Source organism: Panthera uncia (genome assembly GCF_023721935.1).
Source record: "Panthera uncia isolate 11264 chromosome A3 unlocalized genomic scaffold, Puncia_PCG_1.0 HiC_scaffold_12, whole genome shotgun sequence".
NCBI classification, from domain to species: Eukaryota; Metazoa; Chordata; class Mammalia; order Carnivora; family Felidae; genus Panthera; species Panthera uncia.
Window position 1 is genome coordinate 1,932,320 of NW_026057579.1, and position 16,391 is coordinate 1,948,710.

At 40.2% G+C, this 16,391-nt stretch overlaps 1 protein-coding gene across 10 annotated transcripts in view; it reads left to right on the forward strand.

Annotated features, from left to right (window-relative positions):
* RMND5A (required for meiotic nuclear division 5 homolog A) overlaps positions 1-16,391 on the forward strand; it is a 79,307-nt gene that overhangs the window by 31,133 nt on the left and 31,783 nt on the right. For 7 of the 10 annotated variants that reach the window (XR_007462329.1, XM_049651851.1, XM_049651852.1 and 4 more), the window contains 3 exons: positions 4,225-4,263; positions 5,494-5,628; positions 7,636-7,736. Coding sequence is in view for 9 of the 10 variants with exons in the window: in XM_049651851.1 (XP_049507808.1) it covers positions 4,225-4,263; positions 5,494-5,628; positions 7,636-7,736 (275 nt within the window). In the remaining variant the exon portion in view is untranslated. The remainder of the gene's footprint in view (positions 1-4,224; positions 4,264-5,493; positions 5,629-7,635; positions 7,737-16,391) is intronic. The other 3 variants (XM_049651853.1, XM_049651859.1, XM_049651855.1) reach the window with 1 other exon arrangement.

Below are 16,391 nucleotides of genomic sequence, written 5' to 3' on the forward strand. Positions count from 1 at the left end.
CTTTCAAGATTTTTTCTTTGTCTTCAGTTTTCAGCAGTTTGATTGTGAGGTGTCTGGGTTTGAATTTCTTTTAGTGTATCCTTTTACAAGTTTGCTGAGCTTCTTGAGTCTGTAGGTTTATGTCTTTTGCTAAGACTGGGGAATATTTTTTTCTACATTACACTCTTCTCTCCTTCTGATACTCTGATGAAGTGCATGTCAGGTGTTTTTTGTCCCACAGGTCTCTGACGCTCTCTTCAGGGTTTTTTTGCTTATTTTCATTATTTTCTTAATGTTTATTTATTTTTGAGAGAGAGAGCACGAGCAGAGGAGGAGCAAAGAGAGAGGGAGACACAGAATCTGAAGCAGGCTCCAGGCTGCAAGATCATGACCTGAGCCGAAGTCAGACACTAACTGACTAAACCACCCAGGCACCCCTTTTTATTGTTGTTTAGATCGTTTCTATTGATTTTCACTGACTTTTTGTGTTATCACCTCCATTCTATTATTGAGTCCATCCAATGAGTTTATTTTGATTACCGTATCTTCTGTTTCTTTGCTAAGACCTTCTGTCTTTTGTTTGAAAGTGTTTGTTCTTCCTTATTAGAGCAGTTTTATAACTTGATATCTAAAGTCTTTGATGATTTCAGTGTCTTTGTTCTCTTGGCATTGATGTCTGCTGAACATTTATTCCCATGTGAGTTTAGATTTTCTTAGTTCTTTGTATGCCAAGTAATTTTGGATTGTATCCTGGACATTTTTAAATACAGTTGACCCTAGGGGCGCCTGGGTGGCTCAGTCGGTTAAGCGGCCGACTTCTGCCCAGGTCATTATCTCGAGGTCCGTGAGTTTGAGCCCCGCATCAGGCTCTATGCTGACAGCTCAGAGCCTGGAGCCTGTTTCAGATTCTGTGTCTCCCTCTCTCTGACCCTCCCCCGTTCATGCTTTGTCTCTCTTTGTCTCAAAAATAAACGTTAAAAAAAAAAAAAATTAAATACAGTTGACCCTTGAACAATACCCTGCGCAATTGAAATTCTGCATATAACTTTTGACTCCCCCGAAACTGATAACTTACTGTGACCAGAAGCCATACTGATAACATAAACAGTTAACACACATTTTTTAAAATGTTTTTATTTTATTTTTGAGAGAGAAGAGAGAGAGCAAGCAGGGGAGGGGCAGAGAGAGAGAGGGAGACACAGAATCTGAAGTGGGCTCCAGGCTCCAAGCTGTCAGCACAGAGCCTGCCTGACTCGGGGCTTGAACCCACAAACTGTGAGATCATGTCCTGAGCCAAAGTAGGACGCTTAACCGACTGAGCCACCCAGGTGCCCTAACACACATTTTGTATGTTGCATGTGTTATATACTATATTCTTACAGTAAAGTAAGCTAGAGAAAAGAAAATGTTACTGAGAAAATCATAAGGAAGAGAACATACATTTATCTTACTGTATTTATCAGAAAAAGAATTCACATATAAGTGGATCTTTGTAGTTCAAACCCATGTTGTTCAAGGGTCACCCATGTTATGTTACGAGATTCTGGGTCCTGTATAAATTCTATGGAGAATGTTAATGTTTTTGTTTTAGCAGACAGTCAACCTGGTTGGGTTCAGGCTGTAAGTTCTGATCAGTCTTCTCTGAGTTGTAATTTCAGTGTCTGAGCTATTTTAATGTGTCCTGTTTGTACGCCAACCAACAGCCATTCTGGGACCTGGAATCTAGTTCTGTCCCCTAGTTTAGTTTTCAAAGTCTGGCATATTCCTTAGGGTCAAACCCATGCACATGAAACTTGAGAGTGAACCCAAGGGTTCAGAAACAACTTTAAAGGGTCATGTTGTTTAATTCTTCCCTCTCTGGGATCTCCCTATGACTTTATGGTTCTCTGGGGCTGCTGTTTTGGTCATTCAGCCTGAAAGCTGGGGCTTTGTTTACCCTGCTCTGTGCATTTACTGAGATTATGCCTGTACCTGGGGGTGGGTGGTAGAAGGACAGAGAGCAGATGCAGTAGAGGTTTTTGCCCCTCCTTCTTGGGACCACAGCTCCTCTGATTAGAAAGGACCCCCCCTCTCAGAGTTTTAGGTTGCTCGCTGTAGAGGTAGATTTCTAAAGATATCCTCCCAAGATTCTTGTCCCCTGGTTATTCAGACATTAATCTAGTTACCGCTGTGAAGGGACTTTACAGGTATAATTAAGGTTACTAAGCAGTTGACCTTAAAATAGGGAGATTATCTAGGTGAGCCTGGTATAATTCACATGAGTTCTTAAAAGCAGTAGAGGTTGGTAGAAAGAAATTCAAAGTGTGAGGGATGTCACCTCTGTTGTTGGCTTTGAAGATAGAGGGGGCCATGAGCTAGGGAATGTGAGTGGCTTCTATAAGCTGAAAACACTCCCTATGCCAGTTAGGAAACAAGGACCCTGGTCTTAAAACTGCATGGAATTGCATTCTGCAAGAACCTGAATGAATCTGGAAGCAGATTCGTCCCATATTCTCGAAACAAGAGCCTAGGTCACCGACACCTTGATTTCAGCTTCGTGGGACCTGGAACAGAGAAACTGCTGGAGCCTGTTGGACTTCTGATCTATCAAGCTGTGAGATAATAAAATTGATTTAAATTAACAGTCAAAAACTAGTGCACCTACAGACTGCCTTGAGCTAGAGTTGCAAGAAAATGGAGGGGAAAAACATGTGATTTCCCTTCCTGTCTTTCTGAACAGTAGGAGAAACCCATTCCTGTTTCTCATGCCAGAACTAGAGGGCTTCTCCTGGAGTTCTGTGTCCATATTCTGGGTGCCTCATTCTGTGTTTTGGCTGTATTGCATCCAGGCTGAGAGGTAGTGGTGGGAGAAAAATAGTAAACTCACTACTAGTTCTGTGACCCTCTTCTCAATCCACTTACTACTGTTATGGTCCCTGACTTGCGATGATTTGACTTAAAATTTTTTGACTTTATGATGGTGTGAAAGTGATAGGCATTCAGTAGAAACTGTACTTGGAATTTTGAATTTTGATCTTTTCCTGGGCTAGTGATACTTTGCAGGTTGATCTGCATTATAGTATTCAATAAATTACATGAGATATTCTATACTTTATTATAAAATAGGCTTTGTGTTACGTGATTTTGCCCAACTACAGGCTAACGTAAGCATTCTAAGCATGTTTAAGATAGGCTAGGCCAAGTTACGATGTTTAGTAACTTAGGTGTATTAAATGCACTTTCAATTTACCTTATTTTCAACTTATGAGTTTATCAGGATGTAATCATAAGTGGAGGAACATATGTAATTACTTTTTAAAAAATTAATTAATTGGGGCGCCTGGGTGGCTCAGTCGGTTGAGTGTCCGACTTCAGCTCAGGTCACGATCTACGGTTCGTGAGTTCGAGCCCCGCGTCAGGCTCTAGGCTGATGGCTCGGAGCCTGGAGCCTGCTTCCGATTCTGTGTCTCCCTCTCTCTCTGCCCCTCCCCCATTCATGCTCTGTCTCTCTCTGTCTCAAAAATAAACATTAAAAAAAAATTTTTTTTAAATAAAAAAATAAAAAAAAATAAAAAATTAATTAATTAATTGAGAGAACAAGCAGGAGAGGAGCAGAGAGAGTGGGGGACAGATGATCCAAAGCAGGCTCTGTGCTGACAGCAGCGAGCCTGATGTGGGGCTTGAACTCACAAACTGTGAGATCATGACCTGAGCTGAAGTCAGCCACCCAAGTGCCCTTGTAGTTACTTTTTAGTGTCCTTAAATGGCTGCTGCATTCATTCTGTCCTGATTTTATAACTGTATTCAGTGGGATAGAGTGGAATGTGTTTACATGATCTTACCCAGAACTGGAACTCTTAACATGTGTTTTGAAAAAATCCTCTATTTTCTCATAAAAGGAACATTTGTTCTTTGTGTGGAGAGTGGTAATCTCCAGTGATAATCTCTGCTAAAACTTTAATGTGTATTCTTTCAGGCTTTTTCCTAAGCTTTTACAAGAATTTCTTTCTTTTTTTTTTTTTTTTAAACAAAAATGGGGTCATAATTTTGTAAAACTTGCTTTTTTTCCCTTAAGGTGTCCTGGGCGTTTTTCTGTGTTAGTAGATGTAGAGTAATGAACCTCACTTTTTCGCTGTGAATGGTAATACTAGAATAATAGCAACTACCATTTCATTTAACCAATAAGGGAGTGTATTAATTTGCCAGGGCTGCTGTAACAAAATGCCACAGACTGGGTGGCTTAAACAGACCTCTATTTTTCCACAGCTCTGGAGACTGGAAGTTCAAGATCAAGATGCTGGCAGGGTTGGTTTCTTCTGAGACCGGTCTTCGTGGCTGGTAGATAGCCATCTTCTCCCGGTGTCTTCACATGGTGTCTTAGTCCATTTGAACTGCCAAAACAAAATACCATAGACTAGGTTATTTAAACAACAGAAATTTATTTTTCTCACAGTGCTGAGGACTGGGAAGTCTAAGATCAAGGTGCTGGCCAATTCATTTCCTATTGAGGGCAGACAGCCTCCTTCCTGGCTTATAGATGATTGCCTTCTCACACTGTCCTCACAGGGTAGAGAGACAGAGAACACTCTGGTGTTTCTCCTGTTGTCTGATAAGAGCCCTAGCCCTATCAGATTAAGGCCCCACCCTTGTGGCATCATTTAGCTATTATCACTTCCTCACAGATGTCTCTAAATACAGTTACGTTGGTGGTTGGGGCTTCAATGTAGGAATTCCGGGGGGGTGGAGATGGGGACATCTAGATATTCAGTTAATAACACATGGCCTTTCCTCTGTACCTGTGTCCTAATTCCCTCTTTTTATAAGGATACCAGTCCTGTTGGATTAGGGCTCACTGTAATGACCTCATTTTAATTTAGTGAGGTACTGAGAATTAGGACTTCAACATGGGAATTTTGAGAAGATGAAGTTCAGCCCATAATAGGAAGGTACTTTTATTTTCTCCACTTAAGGAAGCTGAGGCTCAAAGACTTTGGCTAATTTGGCGAAGATCACACAGCTAGTAAGAGAGAGAATGAGGATTCAAACCCAGGTAGATTAGCCTCAGAGCCTGCTCTCTTAATTACTTGGCCATTTTCCCTCCCCCCGACCGCTACCTTGGCACGGCAGTTGTTGGGCCTTGCCGTGATTATTTAATCCTGTGTTGGGCATATGGGTTTTCTCTCTTTTCCAGTTAGTGCTGTATTGAACATGTTTGTATAGTTAACACTGTATACCTGAAAATATTGCTGTATTCACTAGAAATCAGTTTATCCACAGAAATGATTAAATGTATGTATTTTCCCAAATCCCCTCTGAAAATGTACCCATTTACTCTTCCAGCAATAATCAGTGAGGGTGACAAGTTTTGGAAAGCAGTGGAAAAACTACTTCTTGTGGTAGGCTGCAGATAATTTGAATTGGGTACTTACTGTGGATATCTGAGTGAAACGAAGGGTATTCTTTCTGTTAGGTAGGGTGAAGATCATATAAAATGGTATATCCTAGTCAACTCATGATTTGTTTTCTTTTTTTCAGAATTTTGATTCTGACATTAGCAGTGTGGGAATAGATGGCTGCTGGCAGGCAGACAGTCAGAGGCTTCTCAATGAGGTGATGGTGGAGCACTTCTTTCGACAAGGGATGCTGGACGTAGCTGAGGAGCTCTGCCAGGTAACGGTGTGCCTGCTAACAGTGTTCCGGTGGGTGAGAACATGATACAAAATGAGGGAACTCAGGGGAGTTTTCTTTTGGCCACAGACAGATTTTTAATATGTTAAGTACCAGGGCTGACCTCATTTTACTAGGAAGTCCTTTTTTCTTTTCTTTTTTTTTTTTTTTTTTTTTTTTTTGAAGAATTTTTTTGTGTTTATTTTTGAGAGAGAGCACGTGAGAGCGCGAGCAGGGGGAGGGGCTGAAAGAGAGGGATACAGAGGATCCGAAGCAGGCTCTGCACTGTCAGTGTAGAGTTCAGTGTGGGACTGGAACTCATGAACTGTGAGATCATGACCTGAGCTGAAGGCAGATGCTTAACTGACTGAGCCACCCACATGCCCCACAGTTCTAGAACTTCTTATTTGAGTTGTTTTTTTTCCTTATTCCTGCCTCATCACAGCGGTCCCAGGTAATCAATCAAGGGGTCAAAAGTGATACTACTTCCTCCATTTCCTCTTTTGTTAGGGAAGGTAGTATAGCAGAGAAGAAGAGGATAAAGAAGTTTACATATGTTCTGCTGATCTGGCCCAACTTGCAGCATTTTGTTTATCAAATAAGTTTCAAGCTAAAATTTACTTCAGTGAGCAGCTTTGCCTTTTATTGCTAGTAGATATGAGCCTAAGGATCTCAGAATAGTTCATCCATTCTACTTAGTTGTAATAATGGCAGCTGCCATGTATTTAGAGCCACAGGTCAAGCCCTGCCTTTATTCCTTACTGCAATCCTGTGAGGCAGAAATTGCTTCCATTCTACAGATAAGGAACCCGAGGTCTGGAGAAGTAGCTTGCCCAAGGCCATATGGGTTCTTCGTGAAGAAACTAGGATTCAGTCCCAAATTCATGTGTCTTCAAACTCCCTTTTAGTCCACCATATGTTTTTGTATTTTCTGTTTAGAAAAGTGAAGGACTATAAAAATTAAATAGTTTAATGTCAGTGTGTAAGCTAGACCTCTAATCTAAGCCTTTTCTTTTTTTTTTAAGATTTTATTGTTAAGTAATCTCTACACCCAGCGTGGGGCTTGAACTTACGCCAGGATCAAGAGTTGCATGCTCTACTGACTTAGCCAGCCAGGCACCCTTCTATTTTAAATAATTCGGAAAGCCAATAATTCAAGTCTTTCTCTGTACCTTTATGGGAATTTTGTGTGTGTCCATGTAAATTTCCTAAAGTGAGTTGTGTCTTTTAGCGTTAAGCTTATTTATAAGTAACAAAGACCCAAAATACCACTGGCTTAAAAATAATGGATTATATTTCTCTTGCACAGAAATAGGAAGTAGTAAGCCATCCACAGCATGTATAGTAGCTATGCTCCATGAGGCTTTTGGGGACCTAGCCTCCGTGTAGCTCTGCTGTTACTAAGGTGTCCCCTGTCCTTATGGTCCAGGATAGCAACCAGAACTCTAGGTACACCTTTTGGTATTCCAAGAAAGGGCAAAGAGTACATGTTTGTATTTCACCGGCCAGAACTTCCATTTCGCAAAGTCATACTCCATACAGTTACGGAGTACAGCTTTATTCCATACAGTTATGTACTCGGCTAAAATCTGGGGGCTCTGCTACTTTGGGAAAGAAGAAGGAATGTTAGTAGGACTCAGTCATCAGTCTGTACCATAGAAACACACGTTAAAAACTATTTTTTAATGGCTTGCCTCGGGGCGCCTAGGTGGCGCAGTCGGTTAAGCGTCCGACTTCAGCCAGGTCACGATCTCGCGGTCCGTGAGTTCGAGCCCCGCGTCAGGCTCTGGGCTGATGGCTCGGAGCCTGGAGCCTGTTTCCGATTCTGTGTCTCCCTCTCTCTCTGCCCCTCCCCCGTTCATGCTCTGTCTCTCTCTGTCCCAAAAATAAATAAAAAAAGGTTGAAAAAAAAATTTTAATGGCTTGCCTCATATTTTATAATTTAGAATATGCTTTTAATATATTTCTTTGTCTGATTACTGCTAACAAAAGTTCTTTCTGTTTTTTCAGGAATCTGGTCTTTCTGTAGACCCAAGTCAGAAAGAACCGTTTGTGGAGTTAAATAGAATTTTAGAAGCATTAAAAGTCAGAGTTCTGAGACCTGCTCTGGAGTGAGTTCCTATGTTTGTTTTCTTTTGAATACTTGGGGAGAACTCTCTGTAAGGAAACTTAATTAGAAAACACATTAGAGATTTTGACATATATCTGTACCCCTCTATATATCTCACCTGGGGTAGACTTCAGAGAAAGTGAGGAAGAATTATTTTCTTTCTTTTAGCAAAGTGAGAATGGGGGATGGACAAATATGAGAAAATGGTTAGAGCCTTCTTATCAGTTGATCTGAATTCCCAGAAAAGAAAAAGGGTTTCTTATATCCAGGCTATTCTACTACTTTAGACTAGCATTGTAACTGAAGTACTATTGTTCAAGTGGTCTCAGTTTGATATTTGAACCTCCATAATGTGCGGGGTTCTTTGCTAGCATTCTAAAAAAAACAACTTAATTGGCTATTGGAACTAAGTGATATGCAGGAAGACTGCAGATATTGTTATGAAGGAGTTCTGTGCTCATTACTACATTATAAAATGTAATGATTCACTGTGAACTTGTCATTGATATGAATTATCTTAAATTACTGAGTAAGCTATGATAAGTAATACCCTAGAGCAGGATCAAGAAAGGTTTTTTGTCAAAGGCAAGACAGTAAATATTTTAAGTTTTGCAAGCCACATAAGGTCTCTGTCACATATTCTTCTTTGCTTTATTTTACCACCCTTTAAAAATGTAAAAAAACAAAACAAAAAAACCCACAAAACCATCTTGGCCATCTGGTATATAAAATGGGCAGCAAGCCATATTTGAACCTTAGCCATAATTTGCTGACCCCTGTCCTAGAATTTTTTAATGTGAGGATTACCAGGTGGTTTAGAAAAAAAAACAAAAACTCATAAAATAAAAGGAAGAAACTGGATGATAGAAACAGTGATACTGTTATGGGGTTCTAGGCATAGAATTCTGGTATTTTAAAATTGGAAGTATTTGAGATTATTGTTTTCAGAAAAAGGTGGGAAGATTCTTGATTTTTTTTTTTTTTTGTAAAATTCCACTAACCTATTTAATTCTACATATTTAGTTTTCTGTTTCTGATCATTTATCAGTTCTTAAAAGATTTGCAGTGTTTTGAAACCAGCTCAGATGAACATGTAGAGATAGATTCCTGTGTACATTTATAAATGATAAATTCCTGTATACATTACAAATATGAGGCAGGTAGGTCCTGTGTCTTTAAAGATAGACATCAAATTGTACCACTGTGTATGGCATACATTACCTTTGCAGTTTTTTTGGGTTTTGTTTTTTAGCAGATATTAGATTTTGACACACCTGGGAGATTAAATTCTGTCAAGTACCAGTCATAACTCTTAAATAGCCACTCTCCCATCTACTTTCATGTTTTACCTATATGATTAAACATCTATAGAGAAGAGTGAGGGAGCCTAAATATAGAAATGTATGGGTTTTCCAGTTGTTACATAATGATTTGGAAATAATATTTGGGTTATTCAACTGATAGTCATTTATCCGTTAATTTCTCAGGATTTTTTTCATCAAATTTTTGTTGAGTGCTTACCATGTGCCACAGACTGTGCTGAGTATTTAGACCACCTCAGCTCTCAAAGTACTCAAGGCGTTTCCCTTTTGGAGTGAAGAAAATTGATAACACCCTTTTAACTTTATGCTTTTTCTGTAAGATCTAAGATTCTTACTGATAACTATATCATATGTATCAATTATTTCTATCAATGTTTTCTGTTAACTGGTAGCCTCAAGCAGTGCCTCTCAGGCAAAGGCAGGGTTCATTCTATCCCCTTGGTTGTAATAGTGGAAATTACTACACAGTAAAAATTTTGTTACTTCACTTTTATGGGAAGGTTGCCATAGTAAATATTATCAGTATAGGGGGATGTGGCGGCAATTATAGTTAACTTTTCTTGAGTGCTTATATACCGAGCATTGTTCTAAGCATTTTACGTGTATTAACTTATAAATTCTCATCATAACCCTATGAAATAAATACTCATTTTATAGAGGACGAATCGAGGCCTGGCAGGTGCTTTGTGGAAGAAAAGGATATGGAATCAAAAGGTCACATGAGAAGCACTTCACATGATGTCCCGTGAATAATACTCTTCTCTAAGAGACTTATTACTTTAGCACATTACAGGGGTCATCAGCAGTCCTAAAGAAACATTTAACGTCGCCAAACTCCATGTTCCCCATGCATATCTGACCACAGAATCTTTGTTCTTGTCCCCAACCCCCCCCCAAAACGCTAAAACCCACAAAATTGGAGACCTACAGAACAGAAGCTTTGAAAATGATAGTTTAATAGAAATGTCTGTTACAACAACTCTGACTTTTCCAATTCTTGCCTGTTACTGGTGGCTACAAAGCCATTATTTCCTCAGCATCTTTAATGTCCAAAGTACAGAGAATTCACTTTATTCAGCTCATAGCAAAAGTTGACGAATATGGGACATCAGTTTGAAGAATTCTGGTTCAGGTACAAGACAGAGTATCTTTCAGTCATTGTGGCACTTTCTGTTTGTCCACGCTGGGAGAGGCAGCAGCATGGAACCATCCACGAGGGGCTGCAGCACTTCCTCCAGGCAGTCTAGACATTTGGGGAGGCAGAAGCCAACCAACCAGATTAGTATGGATAGAGGCCATGAAAGGAACTCTGGAGAGCATTAGCTATCAGTTGCAAATGATAAGAGACAATGGAAAGAAGGAAGAAAAGAATGTTGATATGGCAGAAGTGGCAGAACAACAGCTAATTATATACACAGAGCTGGTTAGGACACTGCCTACTCTTTTGTTCCTGCCCCCTTATATTTCTGACTTTGTATATGGATTTTTCTTCTCCTCCAGATTGCCTTATCTATTTTTTAAGTTCTTCTTGGCACCTGGCATGGTGCTTTACTTCATAAGCGTATGGCATACTTCAGTAAATGATGGAATAGTTAGAAGGAGAACTTTGAGCAAACGTGAGACCTCTTCCTTCATGGGGGAGATAGAGGTCAAGCCAAAAGTAACTCGTGTCAACAAGAGAGTAATAGGAACTTAACACAAAGGGATGGAGAAATATTAGAGAGACAGAAACTGTTGTTATAGGTATGAGCCAGTTACTGACATTTTAAGTGCTGTCTTCAGGGGAAGCCTGTCTTCAGGTTGCCTTCCTTAAAGGTGTTTCAAAGAGTAATACCACCTTCTTGGATTTGCCACAGTCTGTGGTCTGGCTTACAACCTTGCAGACTTGGAAACCTGGTTTTTCAACACGGAGGAGTAGGCCCAGGGGCCCCCGGCACTTGTTTAGAAGAATTTGCAGTTTAAAAGAGTTTGCAAAGCCTCAGTAGAACACTGTGAGGGAACAGACAATAACTGAATGGTTATGAGAAGGAGACAGAGAGAGAGAAGTTAAAAGATTTTTTCACAGAAGAGAGAAAAATATTCTGTTAGTTTAGACCACAGAAGAATTTTAGATTGGACAGGCCATGAACAGTATGAGGCAGCCTGTTGAAAAATGAAAGGACTCCATCTCTAAGCCTAGTGATTAGGTGGGGCTAGAAATAAAAACCACAGAGGGATTAGGATGAGCTTAACCATTGTAGTTTCTTTGTGGTATGAACAGTGGATCTAAGGAGACGAAAGTGTTTGCCAGACTTAGAGAAATTGTAGTATCTGTGAATAAAACACCATTTATAAGCGGAGAAAGTTTTTAGAAAATGAAAATGAAGGCAGCAAGCTGAAGTACCTGATCACAGAGCCTTGACTACCACTGGCAATGAGGGTGACAATGATTAGGCAGTTTCTGGTATTTGTTTTCTTGTTTTTAGTTTTGGCTTCCTGCAGGTGGGCAGTCTTGCTGACTCAGACATTTTTTAATAGCCACATAGAACCACAGAAGAAAGGAGGCTCTGATAGATACACCATTGGAGAAAAGGAATTCAAGTTGGATTTTTTTTTTTTCCAGAGCTTGAGTTTTTTGTTTTTATTTTTGTTCTTTTTGGGTTTTTTGTTGTTGTTGTTGTTCAGGATGGTTCTTAATTCTGAAAAGGCAGAAAAGGTGAGTTAAGGGATACATTTTTAACTCACTGTGCCCATGCGCTAAGTCTGATGGAGATGGAGCTGTTCTATTAAAAAGAAACAAATTGAGGTGCGCCTAGGTGGCTCAGTGGGCTGAGTGTCTGACTTCGATTCAGGTCATGATTTCATGGTTTGTGGGTTTATTTATTAGCAGTAAATAAAAAGCATGTCATATTTAAGAACTTTATTAAAAAAATCGCTAATTGGTAGAACTGTGTCATCCAGCATGGTGGCCACTTGCCTCACATTGCTTTTGGGACTCTTACCAGGCACTGCATTATGGAGAGGCTCAAATTAAAAGTGTGCGTGTTGTTTGCTTTGTTTTGTTTTGTTTTGTTTTGTTTGAAGTAAATTAAATGCGTAACACTATAGTTTGTATTTAAAAAAAATTTTTGTTTTTAACGTTTATTTATTATTGCGAGACAGAGACAGAACGTGAGCATGGGAAGGGCAGAGAAGGGGGAGACACAGAATCCAAAGCAGGGTCCAGGCTCTGAGCTGTCAGCACAGAACCCGACCCAGAGCTCGAACTCACAAACCAGGAGATAATGACCTGAGCTGAAGTCGGATGCTTAACCGAGCCACCCAGGCACCCCTGTATTGTTTTTTAAAATAGCATGTAAGAAGGACAAAGATTCACACCAGTCTGAGATGAGTAAAATGTTAGTAGTTCCAGTGATGAACTCAGTCCATATCTGAGAAACTGCCATTTGCAAATATTTCAGAAAAGAAATGTTAAGCTATTCTTTTTGGTGTCTAAAGCAAAGTTATAGGATTCTTAACCTTTTTTGGCTGAACTTTGATTTTTGTCATTTTTGCCATTCTCTGAATTTTTTAAGCACTTGATTTGGTCACCAATAACATTGAGCCAAGTCCACGTCTGTGGAGTAAATAAACGTCATTCATTTCACTGAACTTAAGCTTGTACACTCCCCCCCCCCACCCAAGAATATAGCCCTAGAGGAGAACAGAAAAAGAATATATTTGTAAGCCTTTTAAAAATTTTCTGAAAGGTTGTAGTGGAGTGTCTGTGGGAATTGGCAAGAGATATTTTTCATTATTACCAGAAATAGACACCAACCCAGATTGGCAAAATTATAAGAGGAGTGAAGTAAATAGATGAGGCTGTCAGTTAGGTTCCTGGGGGACAGCAGCTAACTGTGAAGGTGGGATCTTGTTTTAATTATTTTTGGAATAACATGGAAATTCTAAATATGGAGCTAACAATGTGCCAAGTCTTTTCAGAGGCCTGACAGTTAGGATAATTAATGCTTAATGCTTTGTGGGATAATTGTGTGGAGTGGGCTGCTTCTAACTTAGTCACCTAAGTCAGTAGTATTGTTTTGGGGTCTTTTTATGGAAGAGGCACAAAAGGTCTCTTTATTAGGGAATGGAGTGGCAGTGAACAGAGATAATTGTGATATCAGTGACCTTACTGGGTGCCTTTTAGCCCTTTTTGGGGGGTTGTCTACAGTGTCTTTTTTTTTTTTAATTTTTTTAAATGTTTATTTTGGGGGGGCGGGGGAGGGCAGAACAGGAGACACAGAATCCAAAGTAGGCTCCAGGCTCTGAGCTGTCAGCACAGAACCTGACGTGGGGGTCGAACCCACAAGCCGTGAGATCATGACCTGAGCCAAAGTCAGACGCTTGACCGACTGAGCCACCACCCAGGTGCCCCAACAGTGTCTCTTTAAATGAGGAATAGTTCTAAAGCTCATGGTGCTCTCAATAACCCACATAGGAGATTTGGGATCAGAATTTTTTTTTAACAAATCACAGTGAAGTTATAATTGAATGTTTAGTTGGCTTTTTGGTTGTGTATCGTACTAGTTGTTTTCTTTTAAAAATTAAAAATCAAAAGTTTTCTGCTGGAAATGCCATTATCTAGAAAATAGCATTCTATTTCTTAACATCTCAACTATTTTTTTGTATGTGTCTTGTATTGCTTTATAGGCAGTGGTTAAGTTTTGGGGGCCAATTATATTTCGTGCTTTTGTAGTTTCCTGTGCTTTGGATTTGGTTATTACCAGGTTAATTAAGGCTCTGACGGTCTTCTACCTCTTATTCCTGCTCAGAGAAGCAAATACCCAAGTGAATATTCAATGTGAACTTCTAGCTACAAAAACTTGAATGTTTTGAAGAGGGTTAACTGACACATGGATATCATCATATTCCGACACAGTTGAGACTGTAAAAACCAAAGGAGCACTGAGTATTACATGGAAGCGCCCAAATAATTCCTGTCTTTTAAGTATAATTTTCTTATTAAAAATCATGACTTTGAAGAACCATTAGAGTTCATCCGTTCAGTAAATACAAATTAAGTTGCTTATTATTGAATATCTATTTGTGCCCATCTCTGTGCTCAGCACTTTAACTAGCCCCCTTGTTTGATGCCCACAACCCTTTGAGGTACCCCCATTTTGCAGTAAGGAAACAGATTTTAGAGAATTGAGTAACATTTGCCCAAATTCACACTGCAGAGCTAAGGTTAAAGTCCACGCGTAGTTGACTCTACTAACCTGTATTCTTTATCAGTATACCCCGTTCAGAGTAGGCAGGGTGTGCCAAGATGAGCAAGACAGAGTCCCTGCCTTATAAAAGACCAGAAACTATCCTACAAATGTGAGATGAGCCATGTGAGAGGTTCAGATACAAGGGACATCAAGAGTTCTGTGGCTGCAGAGATTATTTAGGAAAGTTGTAGAAAATGTGGCAATTGAGCCTGGCCCTTGAGTTTTTCTGCTCTATTCTCAGCTACTCACTTTGTGTTTGATTGTTCGTTTGCAAAAAATTAACCAGCACCTCCACTGGGAGGTAGGATCATGGCTTCTCACTGCACAAAGCAAACAGGTCTTCCATCTAGACCAGCTTTCATTCACTTGGACACATCACTCTTGATGGTAATGAAGTTTGCTAGATCAGGTTATCTGAATGTGTTAGGTTCAGATGTCAGGTTCTTGGCCTGAACCTGTGTCTCCATTCTAGTCTCATTATTTTCCTCCTTTAATTTGTCACACCACATGACAGACACCTCTAATTTCTCCTATTGCCCAACCACTTCTTGCTCCTGCCGACACCTACCCCTGTGCTGCTTAAGAAAAGTGGAGGGGCAGGGATCTTGGTGAGAAAAAGAAAACTAACCTAATTTTCTTTCTTTCTTTAAGAGTTGTGCCGTAGTGAGGGCGCCAGGGCTGGCTCAGTCGGTGGAGCATGCGGCTCTTGATCTCAGGGTCATGAGTTCAAGCCCCACATTGGGCAGGAAGCCTACTTTAAAAAGAGTTGTGCCATAGACACGTGGACTTGCTTATTAGTTCTTCAAACATTGCATCTTTCTCCTTTGTGCCACTCTGGGCCTTCTTGGCTTTTATAAAGTTGGGGTGCCTGGGTGGCTCAGTTGGTTAACCTTCTGACTGCAGCTCAGGTCATGACTTGCCGTTGTGAGTTCGAGCCCTGCATCAGGCTCTGTGCTGACCGCTCAGAGCCTGGATCCTGCTTCGAGTTTTGTGTAAACTGTAAGTAATTGCATAAGCTACAAACCTTACTCCCAAATCACCACATAAATAACAAATCACCACATAAATAACAGATGTGCATCTTGATCACAGCCAACCACATCACTTCTTCCAAGTCTGTCAGTGACTGGTCACCGCACATTCGTTACCCCTCAGCAAGCGTGTAGTTGTCTTGCCTCCTCATCCCCCAGAGATAAACACGTGCAACATATTACAGAAATGGATTTTTGAAAGAGGAGCTTGGTCAACAAAGGTGAATTGCTAGAAGTGAAATTGCACGTGATTAGAAAGAGTTGAGGGGCGCCTGGGTGTCTCAGTCGGTTAAGAGTTCAACTTCGGTTCAAGTCATGATCTCACAGTTCATGAGTTTGAGCCCCACATCAGGCTCTGTGCTGATGGTTCAGAGCCTGGAGCCTGCTTCGGATTCTGTGTCTCCCTCTCTCTCTCCCCACTGCCCCCTACCCCCCACTCACACACACTCTCTCTCTCTCTCTCTCAAAAGTAAATAAACATTAAAAAACAAAAAAAAAGTTGAAAATGCCATCGACAGAGCGGAGCCAGGGTGAGATGCAGGCCTGAACAAAGTCATGATAGAAGCCGTACTGAAAAAGCACTATGAATGTGAAAAATCAAGGTAGAGCCACTTTGACCTTCTGTAATTTAAATTGCACTAGGAACAGAAAGCTGCTTATGGTTTAAAAGGAATGTTTACTTCTACTTTGGATTGCAATTTTTTTTTTTTTTTAAAGGTTAGTTTGGCCATGTGGCAGTTGGCCGTATTGAAAGAAAACAGTAATTATAAGGAGATTGAAGAAGAACTTTACTGCCAAAGATGGTTTCATCAATTCAGAAGTCATCATGAACTGGCTAATGTTTAGCTCTCTGGGGAGGCTGCTAGTGTAGATAAAAATGCTGCTGTGAAATTTGTACCCAGATTCCAGAGATTAGTTAAGGCAGATGTTCTGATTGTCAAGGAAGGCAATCATTAAGAACTTCAAGCACAAAAGATACAGGATCATGATCATGATCATGAAGGAGATAAGGGATAGATGAATTCATTTATATGAGACACCACAAGAGTGTGACTTTATTTTTTTTTTTTTT